Raw genomic sequence first — 24,398 nt, forward strand, 5'->3', positions numbered from 1 at the left:
GTCAGTGAGAGTGAGTCTGTCAGTCAGTGAGTCAGTGAGTGAGAGAGAGTGGGAGAGTCTGTCAGTGATAGTCTGTCAGTGAGAGTCTGTCAGTGTGAGTGAGTCAGTCAGTCAGTCAGTGAGAGAGAGAGTCAGTGAGAGTCTGTCAGTGAGAGTGAGTGAGTCAGTGAGAGTGAGTGAGTAAGTGAGAGTGAGTGAGTCAGTGAGAGTGAGTCAGTGAGTGAGAGTGAGTCTGTCAGTCAGTGAGAGTGAGTCTGTCAGTCAGTGAGAGTGAGTGAATCAGTCAATGAGAGAGAATGGGAGAGTCTGTCAGTGAGAGTCTGTCAGTCAGTGAGAGTCTGTCAGAGAGAGTGTCAGTCAGTGAGAGTCTGTCAGTGAGAGTGAGAGAGTGAGTGAGTCAGTCAGTGAGAGAGATTCTGTCAGTCAGCGAGAGAGAGTCTGTCAGTCAGTGAGAGTGAGTGAGTCAGTCAGTGAGAGAGAGTGGGAGAGTCTGTCAGTGAGAGTCTGTCAGTCAGTGAGAGTCTGTCAGAGAGAGTGTCAGTCAGTGAGAGTCTGTCAGTGAGAGTGAGTGAGTGAGTCAGTCAGTCAGTGAGAGAGTGGGAGAGGCAGTCAGTGAGAGAGTCTGTTAATGAGAGTGAGTCAGTCAGTGAGAGTCTGTTAATGAGAGTGAGCCAGTCAGTCAGTGAGAGTGAGTGAGAGTCTGTCAGTGAGAGTCTGTCAGTGAGAGTCTGTCAGTGAGAGTGAGTCACTGAGAGTGAGTCAGTGAGAGTGAGTGAGTCAGTCAGTGAGAGAGAGTTTTGAGAGTCAGTTAGTGAGAGAGTGGGAGAGTCAGTCAGTGAGAGTCTGTCAGTGAGAGTGAGTCAGTGAGAGTCTGTCAGTGAGAGTGAGTGAGTCAGTCTGTCAGTGAGAGTCTGTCAGTGAGAGAGAGTGAGTCAGTCCGTGAGAGAGGGGGAGAGACAGTGAGAGTCTGTCAGTGAGAGTGAGTCAGTCAGTGAGAGTGAGCCAGTGAGAGTGAGTGAGTCAGTCACTGATTGAGAGAGAGTGGGAGAGTTGGTCAGTGAGTGAGAGAGAGAGAGAGAGTGGGAGAGTCTATCAGTGGGAGTCTGTCAGTGAGAGTGAGTCAGTCAGTCAGTGAGAGAGAGTGGGAGAGTCAGTTAGTGAGAGAGTGGGAGAGTCTGTCTGTGAGAGTCTGTCAGTGAGAGTGAGTCAGTGAGAGTCTGTCAGTGAAAGTGAGTGACTCAGTCAGTCAGTGAGAGAGTCAGTCAGTGAGAGAGTGAGTGAGAGTCTGTCAGTGAGAGTCTGTCAGTGAGAGTCTGTCAGTGAGAGTGAGTCAGTGAGAGTGAGTGAGTCAGTCAGTGAGAGAGAGTTTTGAGAGTCAGTTAGTGAGAGAGTGGGAGAGTCAGTCAGTGAGAGTCTGTCAGTGAGAGTGAGTCAGTGAGAGTCTGTCAGTGAGAGTGAGTGAGTCAGTCTGTCAGTGAGAGTCTGTCAGTGAGAGAGAGTGAGTCAGTCCGTGAGAGAGGGGGAGAGACAGTGAGAGTCTGTCAGTGAGAGTGAGTCAGTCAGTGAGAGTGAGCCAGTGAGAGTGAGTCAGTCAGTCACTGATTGAGAGAGAGTGGGAGAGTTGGTCAGTGAGTGAGAGAGAGAGAGAGAGTGGGAGAGTCTATCAGTGGGAGTCTGTCAGTGAGAGTGAGTCAGCCAGTCAGTGAGAGAGAGTGGGAGAGTCAGTTAGTGAGAGAGTGGAAGAGTCTGTCTGTGAGAGTCTGTCAGTGAGAGTGAGTCAGTGAGAGTCTGTCAGTGAAAGTGAGTGAGTCAGTATGTCAGTGAGAGTCTGTCAGTGAATCTGTCAGTGAGAGAGTGAGTGAGTGAGACAGTGGGAGAGTCAGTCAGTGAGAGAGTGAGAGTGGGAGAGTCTGTCAGTGAGAGTCACTGTGAGTGAGAGAGTCAGTGAGTCAGTGAGAGTGAGAGTCAGTGTGAGTGAGAGTGTGAGTGAGAGTGTGAGTGAGAGTTTCAGTGTCAGTTAGAGTGTCAGTGTCACAGAGAGTGTCAGTGACAGTGTGAGAGAGTGAGAGTCTGTGAGAGTGTTAGTGAGCATGTGAGAGAGTGAGAGTCTGTGAGAGTGTCAGTGAGAGTGAGTCAGCCATTAATGCAAGGCCTTTGCAGTTAGGGTGAGTACTCTAAAGCTCAACTTTCATTGTGACAATGGTTCGAATATAAAACTCGTACATGTTTGCAGAGTTTAACGATTTGTGGCTATTCCTAATGCTCTGAGGATACCACATTATTATATGCAAATAAATACACGCAGAACAAATAAAAGAAACAATTATAGTGAAGACTTGAATCCGCATGTTCTGAAAACCTGTTATTTCCCATCTATCAAAAGAGCACAAGCAGCAGCTGTTTTCAAGCACTCGTGCTTGTGCTCGTCATTGCTAATTTATATTAATCGATTTCATTTTAAAGTAATTCAATTAAGATAGAGAGACAGCACACAGGGTAAGGATTACAACGCACCTGAGAAAACACGTTAAACTCTTATCTTATCAAGCCCGGGAGTGGTGCGTGCGTGCGCGCGCATGCGTGCAGGCTTCACTTTTTCAAGCACTGCACTCGTGCTTGTGGCGTGCCGCTGCGCGCTCCCGCAAGGTGGATGCCGCCACAAGTGCGAGTGCAGTGCTTGAAAAAGTGAAGAACGACGGCTAAAGGCCCTCCTAAGCAGCGCATGCGCACTGCGTAGGCGAGACCTAAAAAGAAAGTAGCTCTGAAAGTGTGCGTGCTGGGGGGACACTGGGCAGTGAAGTGGTACTTCGGCCATGCTCCAGGTGAGAGACACACACATGAAGAGGAAGTGAATCAGACACACACTGATTAAAGAGAAGCAAGGAAATGATAGTGACAACAAAGCCAACCAACGGTAAGCAATGGATGGACCTATTAATTGGTAGGTGAAAAGTTATGCACTAAGAACAATATCAAAGAGGACTTGAAGGGGGTTGTCCGCTTAATACTACACATTAACCCTATTAAGGTCAATAGGGGCATAGATCCACGTCATTAGTGTTGCTTTATTTCAGTGATATTTTAAAACGAAATCTGCTCCACCTGTTGCACATTAAAGAGAAAATTGATCGACGCTTGCAGCACGCACATACACACACACATACTGCCAAGGTTCACAAAAATATACGAACCAGCTGTGTTCACAAATCAGTGAAAATGTTTGCCATAATACAGTTTCTGCACAAAGTTGTACGCAGTGAACAACACTGAGGACTAAAAGGAATATTGTTTTATTTTTGTTGAATTAATATGCGTGCCAGAAAGCCTTGTTACGCTGGATTTCTAATGCGTTATATGCACTCTAGGAATTAAAGCACCTTCTTCCCCATTATCAGTTTGTATTATTGCGCTGAGTTGTTTATTTTAACTATAATTATTGTATTCTATATTCTGTGTTGTGCTGTGAGATTAGTGATTTACTTTAAAAAAAAATATGTAGTGGCTGTGTTCAAAATGCGGGTGACTGAAAATGTATCCACAACTCGAAAACAAGTACATCAGTTCAGTAAATCCTGTTCTCTGCGAAGCAACATACATTGCTCTGGACTCCTCCCCTAAATGGCCTTGAAATGGAGGTCAAGGGCAGCTGTACAGCTCTGAATCAGAAAACAGGGCATAAACAGTCTGGGTGATTCTAAAGTGCTTAATAAACAGTCTACCTGTAACCCTTACTGCAATAATTCCATCTCATGCCTCTAAGAGCGCCCTATTCAGTGGATCATTTGAGTGGATAAAGTATGTAGGAGGAAGAATTCCGTTTAATAAGGTGTTCTTGTGAAACACCATCCTTTCTATTCACACACACTTACAAACCTGTCCTAAAAATGTCTTCTGAAACCAAGTGTCATGTGAAGGCGCCAGGCAGTGGACAGCCATCTATGCCTCACATTTGTTAAAGAATGAACTACAATGCTCACTCTGGAACGCGTCCTCGAGAGGGATGCAGGAAGCTCTGGACTCTTACCTAGACTCGTATGAACCCCCCTAATTTTGCACCCTAATATAACCCGGGTGGGCCTACATGCGGGCTCAAACATCCTGAAAGTGGGTCAGATGTAATGCAGTATGTATAGATGACGCCAATGTAATGTACAGAGACTGTATCTCTCTCCATGCCTGTCCTATTCCCTTTCCGTTTCACCACTAATTTCTTTTTTTTTTCTCTCTGTCCTTTCCCTCTTACATCCTTTACGCTCTCAAAAAAAAAGACTAACAATTGGGGCTAGCTAGATATACACAAATGTATAAATGACTATTATCCATTCTTGGCTAACCCTGTAACAGTGGTTGTGATTGTATTCTGTATAAAAAATAATAAAAAAAAGAAAAAAAGAAAAAAAAGAATGAACAATGCACTACAAAGAGCACTGATAGAATAAATGGCTTGCGCAAAGATTCAACCAAGCGCTACAAAAAGCAGTGACAGAGTAACACGCTTGTTCAAAAAATGAACCAAGCGCCACAAAGAGCACTGAGGAATGAACTTGGCTCTACATAGAACACCGAAAGAATAACCCAGTTGTGCAAAGAATAAGTCAAGCTTTACAAAGAGCAGTGACAGAATCACCCACTTGCTAAAAAAAAATAACCTAGCGCTACAAAGAGCCGTGACGGAATAACACTGCTATTCGAGCAAGCAGGCAAATGATAGTACAGACACTTACAAAAACTTGACGACAACAAAGTTAGGGCGAAACCTGACCTGCATCTACCTATAGTAGGGGTCTCCAACCTTTTCAGTAATAAGAGATACTTGTTTTCGATGAGAATCCTCCTGAGCTAGTTATATTTTTAGAGATGCAGTAGTAACCACATCAGACAAGATTACATTAGTGCCCGCCTTATGCAAGATTACCAGGGTGGATCCGCTCTTTGCTTCAGGCACCATTGCGAGCAGTAATGTGAAAAATGCTTTGTCAATGTGGAGCGCCTCTATATGGGTAATACATAACAGCCATAGCTGCAGTGCCCCTGTAAGTTAATAATAATAGTAATAATAGTCCCATAATCATTTGATTTTTATCACTCAAATACCAGCTTTAAATATATTCTGGAAATTCAAACGTTTATCTCCAATCAGTACCTTATAAATTCTAAAATGACGCCTGTTTCTTTCAAATAAACACTTTTCAGTTTTTGTAAATATTTATTATTTCAACCAAGCAAAAGCATCACATTTAATTTTCCGGGCTGCACACAGCAGAGCTGCTTACTGATAGCTGGAGAGCTACCAGTAGCTCACAAGCTACTCGTTGGAGAAGCCTGACCCACAGCTTCCAGTAAAAGGATTTAATTCTGTTTTTTAATGGATGTACATTTATGAGGTCGTAGAGCAATGCTAGTCTTACACCGTACACCGAAAATGCAAACAAAACGGTCTTCTGTGCTGCAGATCTGACAAGGACCCCATAGGTAGGCCTGGAACATGGAGTGTGGTTCATGTCACACAAGGCAGGAGGCGAGCCCCAGCTCACACCAGAAACCCTGCTGGCCTCCTCCCAATCTCAACAGAGATTTAAAAAAAGTTTGAAGTTAGAAAATAATGAGCTAATAAAGTTGGCTGTCGTATGACAAAGAAAGGAGAACAGATTGAAAATGAGAAGACTGGATTGAATTGCCACTGAATATGCCCCTGTGCAGCCACCAGTGGCAGGGATCACACTGATTAATTGTACTGAAACCACTTCCTCGCGTACTTTGCAACACTGAAGTTAAAAGTGGTTTTAAAAGATGGGCTTGATTGCCTTTCTGAGCTGCTGTCCAAGCCGTGTAAGGGCCGCTGTCATATGAAACCATACGCCCTTCTTCTGAGTGCATGGCGCCAAAGAATGTTAAAGAAACGAGAAATAAATCTGTGATCCGCATCATACATGATGCGCTTTTTAAGGGTTTTGTAACACCCTCATAAATGGAGCCTATGAGGGGCAGGAGCGGGCTCCTTGGGGAGAGTAATCTGAATTCCTCTTTCCTAAAAAGGCTTTTTCTTTGAAGTCAGCCTAAAGCAAGATAAACACCATGCTCCCCCGAAAAACACAGCTTGACATTTGACCTCTGTCTTTGAATGCACAGCACATGTTTCAAGATAAGAACAAGATTTAAAGACCTGTTTGCAGAAAGCGAGTTTGTAGAAGAATACAGAAAACATGGTTTAGGCAACGGGAGGGACGAACTGAACCTGGAGAGCCTAAAGCAAATAAAGCCAGCAAATAGAAAAAGAGAAAATGTGAGTTTACAAAGCCAATGGTAAGCAACAGGTGGAAAGCATTCCTAGGTCAACTTTCTGAAAGTCCCAAGATGTCTGTCTATTAGGTTGTGACCTAAAAATGGGCTCTTGGACACAGTCCAAAAATATACTTGTTATTGAAGAAGACTTTAACACACACAATGTAAACTCAATTAACTAAGAAAACAATTAATCCAAAATGCAAAACACACCATAAACAAGTTTAAATTTGCATTTCTTCTCAAATGTACTGGTGCCTTTATGTGTAATCAGGTCTTTATTCACCTAGAAGGGAAGGTCACACTTTTGTGGAAGTTCACTTTTTAAGTGTGCTCAGTGTTAAGTGCAAGCTCTATGCAAAAAGTTTGCCATGCATTAAAATGCATTCTTTGCTTGTTGTAATTGCAAATTGTATATATATACCGCTTACTACCCCTAATAAGACGTTGAAGCACTTTGCGACGAGAAGCACACTACTTGAGAGCCCAAGATTAGAAGCTAATAGTTGGTAGATTAATAATTTTTTGTGCATTAGTTGTGGTAGGTTTGTGCACTTGATTTTGTGTGTGTTTAGTAGAGTTTAGAGTCGGGATTTAATGATGTGAGTGGTATTGACAGGTGAAGTAGCAAGTTGTTTTGTAAGGTGAGGTTGTTGTGGTTATTAGGTGATAGGTAGAAAAAGGAGAGGAAAGTTTGAGAAGGATGTTTGGGGCTTCATTGTACTTAGGAAGGTTTGGGATGAGTCAGAGGGAGGAGGTGATGGGGCAGAGGTTGATATGAGTCTTTTTTAAATCAAAATATTGTCGATTTTTTTAGCATTCAAACCATTCAAAAGATGTTCTTCTCTCAACGTAGGGATGCCATTAAACGAGGGCTTGAGAGTCTGAGGGAGGAAGTACCCGGTGGAGACACATTCATGCACGAAGGCTTCAAGATGGTAATGAACTAATCCCCTATCACTCCTGTTTTCCCTCTCCATAATCCCACTCATTGGCCGGTTCTCTACTTTAATAACTATTTCAAATATGTATTACAGGCAAATGAGCAAATTTATCACGAAAATTATGAAGGTAAATATACTTTTTAATTTTCTCACCGATTTCTCGCCTTTCGTTTAACATATATGTTGAGAAATTATTTTAACAAATCTCACTGAGGGTTTTAAGCATATTTTAAAAAGGGATTTTTTTTAGTTGACCATAGTGAAAGCATGTTCTTTTGGATAAAAAATAGATTAGAAATCAAATCACCGTCCCTACACGATGCATTGACATATGATATGTCTGTGAGGTTATATTGCTGATGGAGAAAGTGGGGCTCAGCCAGAAATAGCGTGGGTGGTGTGAATATTATTGTTGGTGGGTGCATGACGTTGTAAGCGACTGGGAGAAGCTTTACTGCGAGTGGGTGCATGATACTACCACATGTGGCTTCACGGAGATACATAATATTGGCATGGATGTATGTGGAGTTTATTTTTTACTGGGGGTGATCCATGATATTGGTATGGGTTCATGTAGAGTTTGTTTTCTGCCACGCATGGGTGTGAGATAGTGCAGATTATATGTTGGAATATTATTTTGGGTTTGTGCCTCACATTTCTGAGTGGGTTTTACATGAGGTTGGTAAACGAGATGGCCATGGATGTGTGTAATATATTTCTCTGAGTGGAATGGGATCCTGTTGCGTCTGAGTGTAGGTTTTCGTCGCAGGGGGTGCAGGCTTGCCTCGCGGGAAGGTGTCAGACAGTGCACGTCAGCACGTCACGTGCGTGTAATTGTCATCACACAGGATTCCGGACGGCCAGCGTGATCATAGCCTTGACTGACGGAGAACTACAGGACGGCCCGTTCTACTATGCGGAGCAGGAAGTAAGCATCTGTCACACAGACTCAAACACTATTTCATCGCCTCGAGAAGTCTTTTTTATTTTTAACATTTTGCCGCTTTTCTCTTAGGCTGACAGAGCGAGAAGTTTTGGAGCCATAGTGTACTGTGTTGGTGTAAAAGATTTTAATGAAACTCAGGTAATCTGCATGTTCCCTCTTTTCCCTCCCAGTCACCTGGGTATTCCACCATGCTCTAATTTGCATTTGCGTGAATTTCAACAGAATGATGTTTAATGGCAGCGATGGCTTGCTCTCTTGCCGGGCTTTAAATAGCTTGCTGCGTGCAATGGGGGTCTCCACATCAAAAGGAATAGAGCTCAAAAACTGAGCAATCCTCCGCTCTGCGAGCTGTCAGGACGTTTTATGCCGTGCTCAGCTGGACCGTCAGCTCTCATCACTTGGGCGACAATGAAGGTTGTTATTTCAATACCCAGCCAATCATCACTGGCTTCAAATAATCGTGAGGAAAGGGCCAGCGTTTATTGGTGACAGGTTAACCGCAGAGACCATCAATCAAATCGCAGGGGCAGAATCGGAGGTCATTGCTTGTTCCTAGGTTGCATTCTGTCTCCAGCAGCCTCTGTCCATCTTCCTTGCCATCTCTGCTCGCTTCTCCACCAGCCACGCGCCTGTCTCTCTTCCAGTCCCCGCGCATTTATCATGCAACCTTCATGGCAGTCCCTGACCCTCTACACATACAACCCCTCCCCAGCAGCAGACCCTGCCCACCCTTTCACCAATAAATGTTGACCACTCTGTTTGCCATGTTCTCGTTTTATGTAAGTCCTTCCACTAGCAGTGGCCGCTGCAGGTAAGAGCGGTGGGGCGTTGGAGCAAGCTGTGGGGGATTTCGAGAGACGACCACAAGGGAAAATTAAATACATCATTATTTTCCCTCGTGGTCATCTCACAAAATCCCCCTGAGCCGGCCCCACTGCTCTTACCTGCTGCGGCTGCTTTCCACTTTCCTCGTCTCCTGGTGCCTTGTCCATACCTCCTGCCTACACTGTCCATGCTTACAGCCGCCACTGTCCACCTGTCGACTCCGTTGCTTCCACCCCTACGGCCTCATCCACTTCCCCTGTTGGCTGGACCTTTCTTTTCTACTACTTCTGCCCACCTCTTCCCTGCAGGCCCTTCCTGGTGAAATTCCTGCCCACTGCATCTTTCATTTCGACGCTGGCCACCACTCCTACTGCCCTCTTGATTCTCGACTTGTGTGCGTACCTCTTTCCTGCTGCTTCTCTTGGCACTGAGAATACCTTGCCCAGCCCACATCTTTTGCTCATCTACTGACAGAATACATTGTTTTTTGCTTCCACTTTCCTTCCCTGTTGCCACAATCCACCTCTTCTGCTTCCCTTTAGATTCCTCTTCTACCATGTCACCTCTCGACTGCCACTATAAATCTCGCACACAACTGGTGCGTCTCCTCCCACTGCAAGGCCTACCTGTCGTAACCACCTCCCCGTCTTTGCCCTAAATCGTGATGGATTGTGCTTATCCGCTTGAGTTAGAGGGAACTCCTGCTCCATTGAGACCTCTTTTATGTGTGATCCTGATCATAGTACTATCTAGCGCTGTCAGGGAATGGCCTATAATAACCCTGCCTGCTGCCTTTCCTACTTTTCTTGGTGTCCTGGCCACCACTTCTACTGCGACACCCATCTAATGTAAACTCCAACCAGGGTCGAACTGGCTGTAGCAGGCATTGGACTTTTACCCAGGAGACTGGGTGGGTGGGGTCCGCATTTGCAGATGTGGGGCCTTTTGTGTTACTGGGAACCGGTTTTACAGCGGTGCTGCTATAATATCGGCCCCCAGTAACAAAAGCAGCAGGGGGCTGGTCTATCAAAATTGTAAATGCTACTTTGGGTTCCCAGTCTGGCCCTGACTCCAACCCACCTCTTTAGTTGCCCTGGTCACATATTATGCTGCCTCTTTCCACCCCATGTTCTTCCATCAATCTCTTCATTTTTTGCCCTCATATTGTGTGCAGGACCTATCCAACTCTCTTGTTGATGTCTTCACCCACATTTCATGGGGTTCCTCCTTCTGCCCTTGGCCTTTCTTATCTGGTGTTGTCTCGTCTCATTCTCATGCACCCTCACTCATGACTTTTCTTCCTATCTGGACAAAGACCCAGATTTATAATGACTTGCATTGTCTTTGCAACATGCAAGTCAACGCAAATGTCCTTCAGTGATAATTTACTAAGTCACGCAATGGGCGATTTGAGCCACAGTGCATGACTTCATTTCCGTGCATCCACCCATGGAATTTGACGCAATCCATAATTTACTAAAATCAGTAAATCTGAGATTCCACCAAAATAGTGTGGCTTCTGAGGATGGCGTACTGAGGAGAAATATTTTTATTTCTCCTTCTTACATCATGTTGCTATGAATTTCACATTACAAGTAGACATAGGAAATTGCCTCTTAGAGTTGGCTGTGCCTGGCCAGGTATCCCTTCCTGCACAGAAATAATCCTGCCTGTAGCACAGGCACCCTTTCACCATGGTGCAAGGGTGCCTCCATTGGCGCTAGGCAACACACAAACCGCGAACACAAGGAGGGAGCAGATTCGGTGCATTTTTGCTTTCTCTGTTTCACACAATGCAGCGCAGCAAGTTCCCTTTCTGCATTGCTTTGTGTGAAACTTTAGTAAATCTGTCCTTATCTCTCTTTGATGGCCGTGCCTCATTTCTTCTACTTCTCCTTCCTACCTCTTTGTTGCTGTCCTTTTTACACACAGATTTTCCCTCATCCACCCTTTAACTGTTTCATCTGCTCTCCTAGTTTCTCTTTCTCTGTCCCCCTTCTAATGCTGTCACTGCCATTCCACTCACTGTCACATTCTCCTCTCTTCTTCTGTCACTGCCTAATTTTCTCCTGTATTCTCAACTTCTGTCTCCTTCTTCTCCTACTTACTTTCAACCCCTTCCTTTATCAGTGGCAGAGAGTTTCTACTATTGGTCCATTTAGCCTGTATCTTGCACGGATATTGAAATGTTATTCTTTGCATTGCCACACATCTGTTCAGACATACTTGCTGGTGTGGGAAGTTGTAGTCTTTCTTGCACATGAATGGTGTGGGGAACCAGTTCCTGAGTCCCAGTGTTTAATTTGTAAACTAATAAGTGACAGGACCCTGACCAGGAGGCCACTGCAGCTTGCAACACCCATTGCCCCATCATCACTGCAAATGACGGTACCAAAACGACTGCTAACAATCTCCCTCGATTGCAAGTGCGACAGTTCAGATTATTCCAGGTCCCCAAAGCTAAAGGAATGGCTGGGGAGGCAGGTATTAGTATTTTTCATGTATATTGTATTCAAATAAACAACCGTTGTTCTGCTCATCTTTTAATTAGATCAGCAGCGCCACCATGTGGCAAAGTGTTATAAGTGTGGTGATGACAATTAAGTGCCAGTGCCGAGCACTGGAAACCAATTAAGTGCTGGTGCCGAGCACCGGAAACCACTGGCTCAAATTAGGCACTGCTGACGCACCTGTTTCCTCTGCCGTGTCCTCCTTCTCCTCCTGCCCAGAATGGCATGGGAACCATTTACCGATTCCCCTTTTCCTGTCTCTGCCTTCTCCACCATCGCCTCCAACCCCGAATGATGTGAAGAACAAGTTAATTGACTCCTCATTTCCTCATCCTTCTTTCTTCTCTACTGCACACTCCCCCACCAAACTTAATGGCTGGCAGCATAATGGCGCATACAGAGACGCTGCAGTCCTTCGACATTCCAAACATAAGTTGGGGCCACAGGCCAAGGCGGCAGGCGGTCTCTGGATTTCTTAGTTGGCCAGGGCCTCTCATTGGTTTACAAGTCAATTCTCTACTGAGGAACTGGTTTTGCTAACTGCAGGGAAGTTGTTTTCATGCGTTGTTTTTTTCCATCAAATGATTGTTGAATACAGTGTGTTGTCAACCTGACCCGATAATTGTGACACATTTCTTGGCTTTCTTTTCTTGCATCAGTTTCAGGATGCGGCATTCCATCTAATGTCTGAGATTCCCCGCCTCATCTGGTCTGCTTGTCATTTAATGTTCTACGCTCACTGGCAGACAAGACAGTAATTGTACTCAACACTCTCTTCCCTAACCACAGCGCAGTGTGTATGTGTGTGTGTGCTTGGTTGTAAATATGCTACTACACTTTACTATATCAATTCTTCTTCGTCTTTGGAGGCCCCTGAAAAAAGTTCATGAACAGACTTTCTGATAAATTGAGAACACCTCTTATCTTTAATTCTCAAATGGTATTAATTCAACAAATTGGAAATACCTACTGTTTCAGAATAGTACTAAAACTTGCCTCATTAACTAATGACGCAGTACCATGGGTACCTCTGAAGCACTGCTATTCTCTTGGTATGTGGGATCTTTAGACCTCATGTAAAAATAACTTAAAATAAAAATACAAGAATCGCCACTGATCAGCTCCCCCACAAACCATTTATCAGCCATTACCACTAACTAGACTGTGTGTTATTTTTTATGATCCAGTCAACCGATGTATTGCCACTTGCTAAAGGACGTATTCTCACTAGCCAGGCTGTGGATTCCCACTAAAATCGTACAATCTCTTCAAATGATCCTAATACGTGCTGAAGAATCAGCCCATTATTTGCCTCAAATATGTCCTGTCTTTGCTTTCTGCTAAAATACCACCTGTCACATCAAGCCACAAGGCTAAAGGTTCAGTCCTTGCCCAGGGGTTTCACTGCTTTTTATAATGTGTACAACAATAATCCCCATAAAAGTAACAATGTTAAAGACGAGGAACTATGCAAAAACAACAGTTGATGGACAGAATGCACGAGGAACTAGACATAGTAAATCCCAAATACATATTTTATCATGATGATATGTTTTAAAACGTCAATATTATATATGTCTTTCAAAACAACGAATCATTGTACTACTGATTTTTTTGTTTGTTTTAATGGGGGACATTACCCAATAGTTCTTATTTATTTTAAAAATCTCGAGGGAAGTCTAATATCCCGGATAGTTATCTCACTTCTTCAATATGGCTACCATGTTTGACGTCATCTCCTCTTGGTGCCGCCTTGGTAAGGCTTATTTCCCCAGCTTCTCTTATAAGTGACTTCTTACCCTCCCAGATTCAATTACTGCCCTTCCCCTCCAATTTCTTCCCCATAGGCTCATGCCCCAAGAGCCAGTTAGCATCTGATAGCATGCACTGTCTTCCGCGTGTCCGTCTCAGCATCCTCCTAGTTTTACAAATGAATCTCTGGAACTGTTGCACACAGTGACCCATACCCTGCCAGCTACTCTTAGCAGATTCGCACAAACCAGTGGAAAAGTCTGAGCATTTTTTTAACGTATTCATTATTATTTTGTAAATTGCACGATACTCTGGGGTCTATTAGTATGTCGGGCAGATCGCCACCACCCGCATGGCAGTGGCGATCTGCCCAACATAATCTCCTGCCCGCCTCCCATTTCCCCCGCCCGCCTCCCATTTCCCCGCCATATTAGTATGGCGGGGGGTACCGCGGCGGATGGGAAGACCGTCCGCCGCTTTTCCACCCAGTTGACGAGTCGACCGGGCGGAAAAGGGTTGCATATGGCGGCGGTGTCTGCTAGACACCGCCATCCATATTACAATAAGAGCGGGTAGCAACCTTTCTGGGGCGGCGCTGCCGCCACGGAAAGGCATGCGGTCTTCTCAGTTGGGGGCCCGTTGGGGGCCCCCAGGGTGTTAGGGGAGTTGGGGGTGCACATGGGGGTACCTATGGTACCCCCCCTGGATTTGCATTCACAAGGTGGCAGGCGCTGCACGGTGCCTGCCACGTTGTGCATGCAAATGCGTGACATGCAGGTATTGCATTGTGGCGGGTGCTGCTTCCAGCATCGCCCACCACAATGCAATGTATGTGGGATGCCACTGCCACCGTGGCAGTGGCATCCTAATGGCCGGTGCGGGACCGCCGCACCACTGGCGGTCGGTCCCAGCACCGCCAGGGTGTCCGCCCGCCATCCTAATAGGCCCCTTGGTTTCTATTCTCCATTTTATTTTTTAAATTTTTATTTGTAGTAGTTCGCGTTTATAAACATATATTTTTACAATAATGTGTTTAGGGGATACATGGAAACATTTTGACCCTCTCTTTTAGTGAAAATATACCCCACTTTAATGGTTGGGTGTATATACATTTTGATGTTGGTCCCACACCTCAGTGTCTCATCACGTAAGAGTGAGTTAGTATATCATATCAAAATCCCCCAGTGCTAATAAAACACAAATAAATCAAGTCTAGTAGCTCTGATAATTTAATGATGATATAGCCAAGTAATCTTTCTTCCTAGCAGAACAGCCCAACACATGTGTTGGCCCTTCTTGGGGCTCTGGGGTGTTATCAAGGCTGCCGAGTAGTATTGTGCATACAAAGTATAGCAGTAACTTGGTAGCTGTTCGTGTGATGAAGCAGGTGTTGGGATATGTAAGTTACATCCATACAAGTATGCCGATCTTACACGTCCTATGTGGGTTTAGATTAGAATGGTTGACAATGACTGACAGAGTCTGTGCCGCTAAGTAGCATTGGACTAGATTTACATCTAAATACAGATTATAAATTTCATAGTGTAGATAAAGTAATGCTGGCCAAGGGAGCTCTCCCGGTCTACGATAGGATCTGAGAGATGGTAATTATACTACGGTTCAGGGTTTGTGATGTGATGTAGTCTGATGTGGACTACAGGAGTTTACTAATGAAACATTGAGGCGTGCCTACATCATCACAGTATGTATTTGAAGAACGGTTATTTTTGACCACTCCAACTAAGCCATATGGTATCAAGCTGCTTTTGGACTAGAACACCCTCCTGTGATTAAACTCTAGAATTTGATAATTGTTATTAATTGTTGGAAATGAACAGCAACAGTGTCTCCACTCCTACCATCTTAATAGTTTGCACGGCTGTGTGTGCGCACTGAGATCTTTGTAGACTTTGGACTGTTATTTGGCATAATTATTCAGAAGTGGGAAACCTTTAGCACTGCTCATGCGCATGTCTGCTTTTATTCTCGATTTTGCTTTGAAGCTAAAATTGATGCCTTGTAAGGAAACAACCCCTGCCCCCCTTGCTTCCCTTTGGTCGATACACAGAATGCATAGGAAATCCTGTGCTGCTTTCCACCGTTGCATGCAGTTGCTTCCTCTTATCTCCAATGCCCAGTAGTATCCGTAATGTGATGCGGCGTCTGTCAAATAATCTAACTTGCAGTGGTTGATCTGTGTTGATTTGATATCTTCTGAATCTATGCTGTCTCATTTTTTTCAGCTTTCAACCATTGCTGACAGCATTGAGCATGTTTTCCCTGTGACCGGTGGATTTCACGCATTGAGGGGTGTCATTGATTCGGTAGGTTGTTTTGGAAGCAGTGATTGGAGAGGCCTTCCTGGCAGGATGATGTGACGATTAGAGTCTTGATTGGGAGATGTGAATTGAGTATGTGAGATGCAAAGAATTACTGACTCATGGAAAAAGTAAGATCAACTGGATAGTGAGTACAGGAAAAGATGGGAGTGTGGGCACGAAAAGAAAAGGGTGTGGCTAGAGGAAAATATGAGGAGTGTGGGCAAATGAAGAGAAGAGTTGTGGAAAGAGTAAGAGAAAGTGTGTAGGCAGAGGAGGAGATAATGAATATTGGCAAAGAATAAGCAAAGAATAATAAGAATAGATCAGTTGTGGGCAGATAAAGAGTCAAGTACTATAGGGAAAAGAAAAGATTAGGAATATAGAAAAAGAATTGAGATGGTATCACCAAAGTATATGAAAGTTGTGGGAATGTGAAGCCCTTGTAAGACAAGGTATAAGGGCAGAGTAAAAATCAGCCCTTTAATCAAGGGAAGTAATAAACTGTGCATCCAGAAGAAGCAATGTGGTCTTTTAGTAAGGGAGAGACAAAGTTTCAGCCTATAGAAAGGAAGAAAAGAGCTGAAGGTGTAAGGATGAGAAAGAATAGGTGTGGGCAGTGGAGTAGTTAAGTGGTATGGGCAGAAGAAAAGAAAGGTATTTTGTTGAAAGTGAAATGGCAGATGTTGACTAAGGAAGACATAAGAGGTATTGGCAAAAGAAAATGTGATGGCACTTGCAGCAATAAAGACAAACATGTACAAAGTTAGAGACAAAGGTTGTGAGCAGAGAAAGAGATACAAGTTGTTGATGAAAGGAAACATTGTGTGGATAGGGTAAGTGATCTGAGGTGTTGGCAGAGGGCAAGAAAAAAGGATTTTTCATGGGCAGAGGAAAAGATGGAATGATGTGACAGTGGTAATAGATACGGGGATGTGGATATAGGACTAGGCATGGTGGTGAGAGAGGGAAAGATAATAAGAATTAGCAGAAGAACAGTTAGCAGACGACAATATGCATGTGGGCATAGTGAAAGAAGGTGGTACAGGAAGGGAATAGAGGATTGTGCAGCACAAATACGAGGGGTGAGTGTGGGAGAAGGCCAAGAAGATTGGCGTGGGCAGAGGCATAGCATAGAGACTGCTAATAGGAAAAGATGTGGGAAGTCGGAAGAGGAAGAGAATTGGGTGTTTGCCCACAAGACCTGCATTGTGTACAAAGTGAGATGTGAGAGATGCGTGTAGTCTTAAAAAAAAGATGGCTGCGCACAACGAAAGGAAATAGTTATCGGCACACAAATGTATGCATTTGCGGGGCAGTGCTAGTTAATGTGTTGCTGCAATAGGATGAGATAAGGTGGGAGAGACTAAAGATATGGGGAGAAGACAAAGGGGTTGTGGAAAAAGGTAGAGGAAGGGAATTGGGGTTGAGACAAAGGAAAAGATGAGGGTGGTGGGCAGAGTAAAGCTATGAGGCAGTATCCTTCTTACACATACACCTCTCTCTCTTTCTCATTAGCAAGATAAGTGACCAGCAGCCTAGTGGGTATGGCTGTCGACTTTGGAACATGAGGACTTGGGTTAAAATCCTGGCTTCCGTTCAGCATCTTGTGATTTTGGGCACAGTATTTCATCTTCCCGTGCCTAAAAATTGTAAACTGCTTTTGTTTGAAAATTCTAATGCCCCAGACTGGGTATGTGCAAAACAAAATGCGATCCTCCCAGAAATAATTATACAATACATCTCTTCTGCCCACTGTGCCAGATAAAACGGTCCTATGGGTTTTCAAGTATAACGTAAGTGCATCTGTTTCCGGGCTTGTGATTTGTGGCGTTTGGGGTCGAGAATCAGTGCTTCCGTGCCTCCTTCGAAGAAGCTTTGTTAAAAGCACAGTATTTATTTTCGGCTGCTCTTTGATGGATGCACCAGGATAATGAGTAGATTCTGACAACTAGAAGAAATGTAATCTCGATGGAGTCTATTTATTCAGTTAAATACACTGAGTTAATTTCGAAGCGGTACGCCATGTATAGAAAAAATATTTTGTTTAAGTTATTTTACAAATTGAGCATTCACGAATGTTATGAACCATTCACCGTGTTGTATGGCCGTAGGCAGAAGAGCACTGCACTCACAATACTGCAAATAGAGAGTTTCAAACCGCTCCTATTCTTCTTTGTGTGTTGTCTTTGGTTGTAGTTCGTTCTCCCAAAGGCAGGCCTGCATGTCAGCCTGTGCTGCGCATGCGCGTACACAAGGAACGCTGCAGGTGGGAGGCTGGAACCAGAAAGGGATAGAAGGGCCTGGGGCTTATTTACAAGCCCCTTGCGTCACCCGTACGTCATCTTTCTCATGTTAAAAATGACTCAAAAGTGGTGCAAGGTGCTTGTAAATAAGCCCCCCTATGCGCTACATCTATATGAAGTGCTGTGAGAACAAACTAGGGAACTCTGGGAGGAGCTTTCGAGTTATGAACATCATTTCCTGCTCGGAAAAGGGGTTATGATCAAAGATAAAGAAAGACCGGAGCCAAAACTCAAAAAACATGACCAATAATATGCTGTACTTAAAAAGCAAAACGTACAGCGTTCAGCAGAAACAATATAACACTGTTGCATCAGAGGGGGCGTTGAGGAGGAGATGCTGTTACATCACACCCCAAAAAACCCAAGGAGAAGAATAGAATGTTGTTAGGAAGCTGCTTGGCCCTTGCCGTTATAAAAAAAAGTGAAAACCTTGGCTAAAAGCAAACAAAATGTGTCATCAATCAGAGCTAAGCGAACCAATGGCTGATTTTGGCTGTCCCACTGCGCCGTGCAGGATTTCGTGGTGGGAGAAAGCAAAATGTATATGACACTTGAACAGACCAATGGATGAAGAGGGCTGTCCAAAAGCCTCTTGATGTATATAAAATTGTATGTATTTTTAGGTCTCACCTACGCAGCACGCATGCGCTACATAGGAAAAGACCTTTAGAAATCGATTCAGTTTTGTAGGCAAAAACATGCACGCATTGCATTGAAAAAGAAAGTAAAGTCTTCTTTCTATCTTTTCTATGAAGCCCTCACCCACCAACCTAGTTGGTGGCATGCTTCATCATCGGGCCCACCTGCTGACACAGAGTGTGTCCCTGGTGTGCTGCAACGCCTGTGTTACAGCGGAGCAGGTATGTTTACTGAGTGTGCAGTGAAGGTGACGTGATAATGGCGGCTGCGCATTTCTTTTGTTCTGCACAGCTCGCCGTACTCCGCTTGTTTTATTTTAAATCTGCCCCAAAGTCTGTTGGCTGGAATTAATCGCCTTATTAGCACTTCAGTTCTGACAGCAAAGGGAACTGAGGCGCAACGGGTTAACACGGGTTTGCCCTGTGGGGATAAAGAACACTTCCCCTGATTCAGCTCCAGTGTAGCACCAGACCACAAGACCACATGCGACTCCTCCCACATTGTGCAAACAGACCCGGGCAGCAGTCCATCGCCGCTCCTAGTCGTCGCCAGTCTCTGAAAAGTACGTGATTGCGCCACCAAGGCTGCCGACCTTGTAAAAGTAGAAATAAGCGACTCTTTCCTGTTGGCTTCGTCCTGATCCTACATCAGAGAATAGAAACTGAAAGTACTTGCAGACGAGCAGCTGTATGACACCACATATTGGGACATTCACGTGGCTATTTTGTATAAACTAACAACGTCGCCTGTGAAGCGGTGAGGCTGTGGTAGCGCTTGAACGGCGCCGGTGCTTCCGAGCCTCCGGGCAGCTGGAGTGCGCATGGCACGCTCCCCTCTGGGGACTACTCCTGCCCCCAGGTTTCTGCACTTCGTATTTGTGTTTATTTCATTTTGTGACACGCTACGTGCCACAGGTGCTGTTTCAGAAGAGCTTAAATAGCCCCCGGATAGTTTTGTATTGTCATCTGCGGGAGGAGGCAGGGTCATGTGGTGGTTAGAGCAGGGCCTGTGCATCTGGCCCTGGGCGTTGGAAGTCTGGTCCTCGGTGTCCTTCATCTTCTCCTTCATCACCACCGTCCTCCTCCAGCACGTTGACCCCCTGGTCCCCTATATCAGGTAGGTGAACGCCGCGAGCACAAGTGTACCGCATCCTATGGCTTCGTCTCACTTAGAAGAAAAATGCCTGATGTAATGCAAATGTAGGTAGCGGCTCTCACGGGCTTGCCGTTTCGAAGCACTGTAATAACAGGTGATATTTAACACACTCAGTGATACGTATGGATACCGTTGGAAGATTAACATGCTGTGTGTGCCCACTAAGATTAGAGTATGTGACAGATCTTAGCGGTAGGTTTTTAACCCTTTGCCTTATCACGCCAGGTGTGTTTTTATGTTAACAATGAATCCAACAAAGCATTTGCGAATCCCTCCTTCACAAAATGACTAAAGACTGCTCCTGAAGAACTTTTTGCATGCATACATGTCCACCTCATTTTATAGAGAGCCCCGACGTCACTGAAGATAAGGGGTTGTCATGACCATGTTATAAAAATTCACTTATTTGGCTGCAGTACTTACAATGTAAAAACAATATAAGTGCAGAGTACCAAATTATTTCTTTAGCAATCTTCAACTTCCACCACTAGCGCTGCCCCCTTCTACCTCTGGCACTGCCCACTGCCTGCTGCCTGCAGAGCTGGATTGCCACGAGCACCACCTATTTTCAGCTAAAGTTTGGGGGGATTCTCCCATGGTTAAAAAGTAAATAAAACCGGCACACTGTCTCATCCAATAAACACATCTGCATGACGTTTACAACCCCCATGGCCAAATTACATGAAGAAATCATCTTTCTCTAGGTGTACATTTTACCACATTGGTAATATGTTTTTACACTCCAACCCTCCCTTGGGACTGGCTACTTATTGCACTTGTACGAAATGGCTGGGACTCTGATATGGCGAGACTCAACGCAAATAAAAACAAGCATTGGCATAGCCAATAGGTTTCGCCTTTGGGACCTTATAAGTGTTTAGCCACACAACAGTTGATGTTGTTGCACCAAGGATATTGTGCTGGATAACTGAACACTTATAAGGTCCCAAAGGCGAGACCTATTGGCTATGCCAATGCATGTTTTAATGAATTTTTTGGAAAACTTGAGGTTGGTGAGACTAAACAGAATACTAGGAGGAGTACCAGATTGCTGAGATGGTCTGGGGGTATGGTGAGTTACACAACCCATAAAGCAAAATCCATAAGGAGGAAAAAACAGGAATCCCCCAAGCTTGCAAAAAACAACTTAATTAATCGATCAGAATTTTTTTCTCCTTTTTATTTTAGTCATGGCAACGTAGAGCCCTATGGAAAAAAATCAATTTATTTTAAGAGCACTATATCACATTTTAAACAGTGTATGCACATGTCGAATAATTAATGAGTAGACTGTCAAATGTTCTCCTGTTTCAGATTCTAAAGAAATCCTGCATAGAAATCTTGGCAGTCGAACCTTCCAGTGTGTGCGCGGGAGGTGAGTATGTTTGCTTTTATTTAAAATTTAGAAATGTTGTGCAAAACACAGCCAAGGCCATCTCATTCCTCTCCAGTTGTAAAGGCCCCTGAAGAAGAGGAAAGATGCAGCTAAATTAAAGTTGAACATTTGCTGGAGGAAGGTGATAAAAATGTCACGCAGTAGATTACTGTAGATTGGTTACTTGCCAAGGCCGGCTGCATCCTGCCTAGGAGACAACAGGGAGCCATTATGGCACTTCAATTTCTCGAGTTTTCTTCTTGTAGAGTTCAGCATTTCCAGATGTTTTGATCTATAAGAAGATTGTTCCTCGAAGACACTTTTTGGCTAGAGAAATATAACAGTCCCGAAATTGGCTTGGGCGCCCAACAGCTCTATTGGGCCTATGTTAAGTTGAACCTGTATTCAATGAATAGATTTGTGTTTATGATGCCTGTATGTTGCACACAGATTGCTTCAGATCGCCTCCATGCAGTAGAAATTAAATATCTGAGTGCCACGTGGCTATGTGGTGACCTTTATTAAGAGGTTTTGCAGCTAAATCAAGGTTAAACTAATGTTTTTTCATTGAATCTTGGAAGAGAATCCTTAGAAAATTCTATATACTGGGGTATCAACATAGGAATTTGGTTCTTTACCAAAGTACACTACAATAGCTTTTTCTAAAAAATGTTATGTTTGCCGTAACACTGAAGTTGATTCAACTTGTAATTGGAGACGATCCATTTCTAGTTGTAAAATATTAGGAAAATTCAACAGCTTCAGGCAGTTGTCTATTGAAAGCAAGTCGTAAGAAGGAGGTTCTGTTCTTGATTATTTGTAAAAACCTAATAATTTCCCCCCATATTCCAGATGACGGATTTTTCATTATATGTAATCCGATAATTGCAGGAAATCCCCTGATAATTAGGTAACATTCATGCTTAACACACTTATGAGCAATCAATCAATCAGGGGTTTTAAAGCGCACTACTCACCCGCGAGGGTCTCAAGGCGTTTGGGGGGGCGAGCAGCTCCGTTGGTCATTCGAAGATCCAGGTCTTGAGGTCCTTTCTGAATGGATGCAGTGTCAGGCTTTGTCGGATGCGGTGATGCTTGTGGTAATATCAGCGGCGGCCGTGAAGGTAAGAGCAGTGGTGCGGTGGGGCCGGGTGGGTGTTATTTCGACAGACGATAACAAGGGTAAATTAATTATTTATTTAATTCTCCCTCGTTATCGTCTTTTGGAATCTCCTCTCCCGGCCCCACTGCCCCACAGCGCTTACAGGCATGGGCCGATGCTGGGTAATATGCTTGGCATTCTCCTTAGCAGGTATGGTGCTGCTGATGGGTATGGTTGTCTTGGAGAGAGGGTGTTTTTTTGAAACAATAACACCTAAGCAGACAGCATCATGTGCTCCAACCATCAACATATCTTTATTGATACAACTGCTGAAAAAGAAATGTCACCCAATAGCACGTTATTCAGGGCGAATGTACTAACAAATCCACATTCCTAATTGTATAACTACTGTTCATAGATAACATCACAATACAGCAAAATTGACATGGAAAATAGGGTTTACTGCCTCACAGATGGCACGTTACACTCACTTTACATAGTGGAACAGCTCTTCTAGTATTCAAGAATCCTCTCCACTGTGAACTTACCTTAATGCACAAAAAAACGCTTGCAGCATGCTTTTGTAAAAATATATTTTTCTAAGCCTATGGAATGGAATACCTCATTCATAGAGGTGCACAAATATTATGATGATAGAGTGGAGGAAGTTTGCCTCTCATGAGCCATGGTGCTTGCCGACACTCAACATTGTGAATAAATGAACATTGTCTGTGTTTACCCTGGAGATGCGGCTTTGTAAAAGCCTCCTTCAGCGTTTCTCCTCATTTACAAATAACTTGGGGCTTATTCTAAAGTAATGTGGCAATCGATGCGAAAATAGACACACAGCATTTGCGAGTATAGATTACCACATTTTTCTTGTTTGCTGAGATTGCAGGCATCCTCAAAAAAAAAATATTGCATGCTTCAGTATCCCTTAAATCTACCCATCTAGACTGCCAAAAGTCCAAATAATTTACAAGTTTAGAACTAGTTGAAACGTCCATTTGCTAAATTGTTTTCTAATTTTTTTTCACCATATAGCATTAACATTACTCTATGTAGAGAAATCTCATTATCTACACTCACTGAAAAGTGAAGAATGCAGTACACTTCCCCACACAAGTTGATTCTAGGAATAGGTGTTGTCTATGTTGTGAATTAGTCCAAATGACAAATTTATGGATATGATTACATTGACAATAACAGGTCACAAGACACACCCATAGGACCACAGATTTCTCCCCTGCCCTGCAACAGGTCTGAGTACAGAAAATCCTGGCAGCTCCCAGGTTTTCTGTAGACCTGAGTGCAATTTCTGCCCTGGGTAAACACAACTCCTGATTCTGTGGCTCAGGGTCTCGGGTTTGCTTGTTTTCAGTTTGTGCACCTAGTGTCTGAAAACCTTCAAGGAATAGCCGCATAATATTTTGGTTCTGCTCTATGATTTAATTTATAACCCGAGCAGTGTTATTTCATTGATCAATACTGTTATTTCTCTGCGGAAGTGCCAACTTGTGCAACGTCAGGGGTGTAGCTTCAGGGGGGATGTTTTGCATGTTACACCCCCCTAATAAATGTATTTTGTGATAAATAGTTGGGTACAGGTGCTTTCAGTCGGTTATGGTGAGGTGTCTGTCGGATTTCACCAGGAATGTTTTACAAACAGACAAAAACGCGCACACACTCTCTACCTCACTCTGTTTGCAAAGATTGAAAAAAAATTGGTTATTTCACAAAATACTGTGCTTTCTCTCCCTTAGTCCTCCTATCAATTCCTCTCCATTTCCACTGCCCCTTAGGTCCCTCTTTTGAATCCTGCTTGTCCTGTAATGTATTTTAACATTATGTGCCAGAGTGATGGTCAGGAAATCTGAAGCTCGCCCCCCTCCAATCTTACTGACCAAGCTTCACCCCTGTGCAATGGTATCCTACATAACTTGGCACCCTGTATGTGTGATATAGGTGAGAACAAACCTGTCAGTCTACTGTAGGCTGTATTGGGCTTTGCATGAAAGAGAAAAATATGTAACAACAGGGTGTGGACTTACAGATAGCAGGCAAAGACCTTCACATGGTTTAACATTGCATATGTAATTGGATAGTAACATCTTAGGGAGCGGTAGAGGATGTTTTTTGATACAGTGACAAAGGGGCAGGAAGTGTGATAAATTGCTATGGGGTAGTTTAACCACAATCATGCTAGAGTTGTGACTGTAATTTATATGTCAGAGTATCAAGGAC

The 24,398-nt window shown here is 43.9% G+C and overlaps 1 protein-coding gene across 1 annotated transcript in view; it reads left to right on the forward strand.

The window, feature by feature from the left end:
* The window catches only part of ANTXRL (ANTXR like), a 333,449-nt gene that overhangs the window by 169,220 nt on the left and 139,831 nt on the right, over positions 1-24,398 (forward strand). Inside the window, exons 4-9 of the mRNA XM_085608779.1 lie at positions 7,139-7,220; positions 7,320-7,353; positions 8,075-8,154; positions 8,242-8,310; positions 15,503-15,583; positions 20,992-21,052. Coding sequence (XP_085464905.1) covers positions 7,139-7,220; positions 7,320-7,353; positions 8,075-8,154; positions 8,242-8,310; positions 15,503-15,583; positions 20,992-21,052 — 407 coding nt within the window. The remainder of the gene's footprint in view (positions 1-7,138; positions 7,221-7,319; positions 7,354-8,074; positions 8,155-8,241; positions 8,311-15,502; positions 15,584-20,991; positions 21,053-24,398) is intronic.

This window comes from Triturus cristatus, chromosome 1_2 (genome assembly GCF_964204655.1).
Source record: "Triturus cristatus chromosome 1_2, aTriCri1.1, whole genome shotgun sequence".
Lineage (NCBI taxonomy): Eukaryota > Metazoa > Chordata > Amphibia > Caudata > Salamandridae > Triturus > Triturus cristatus.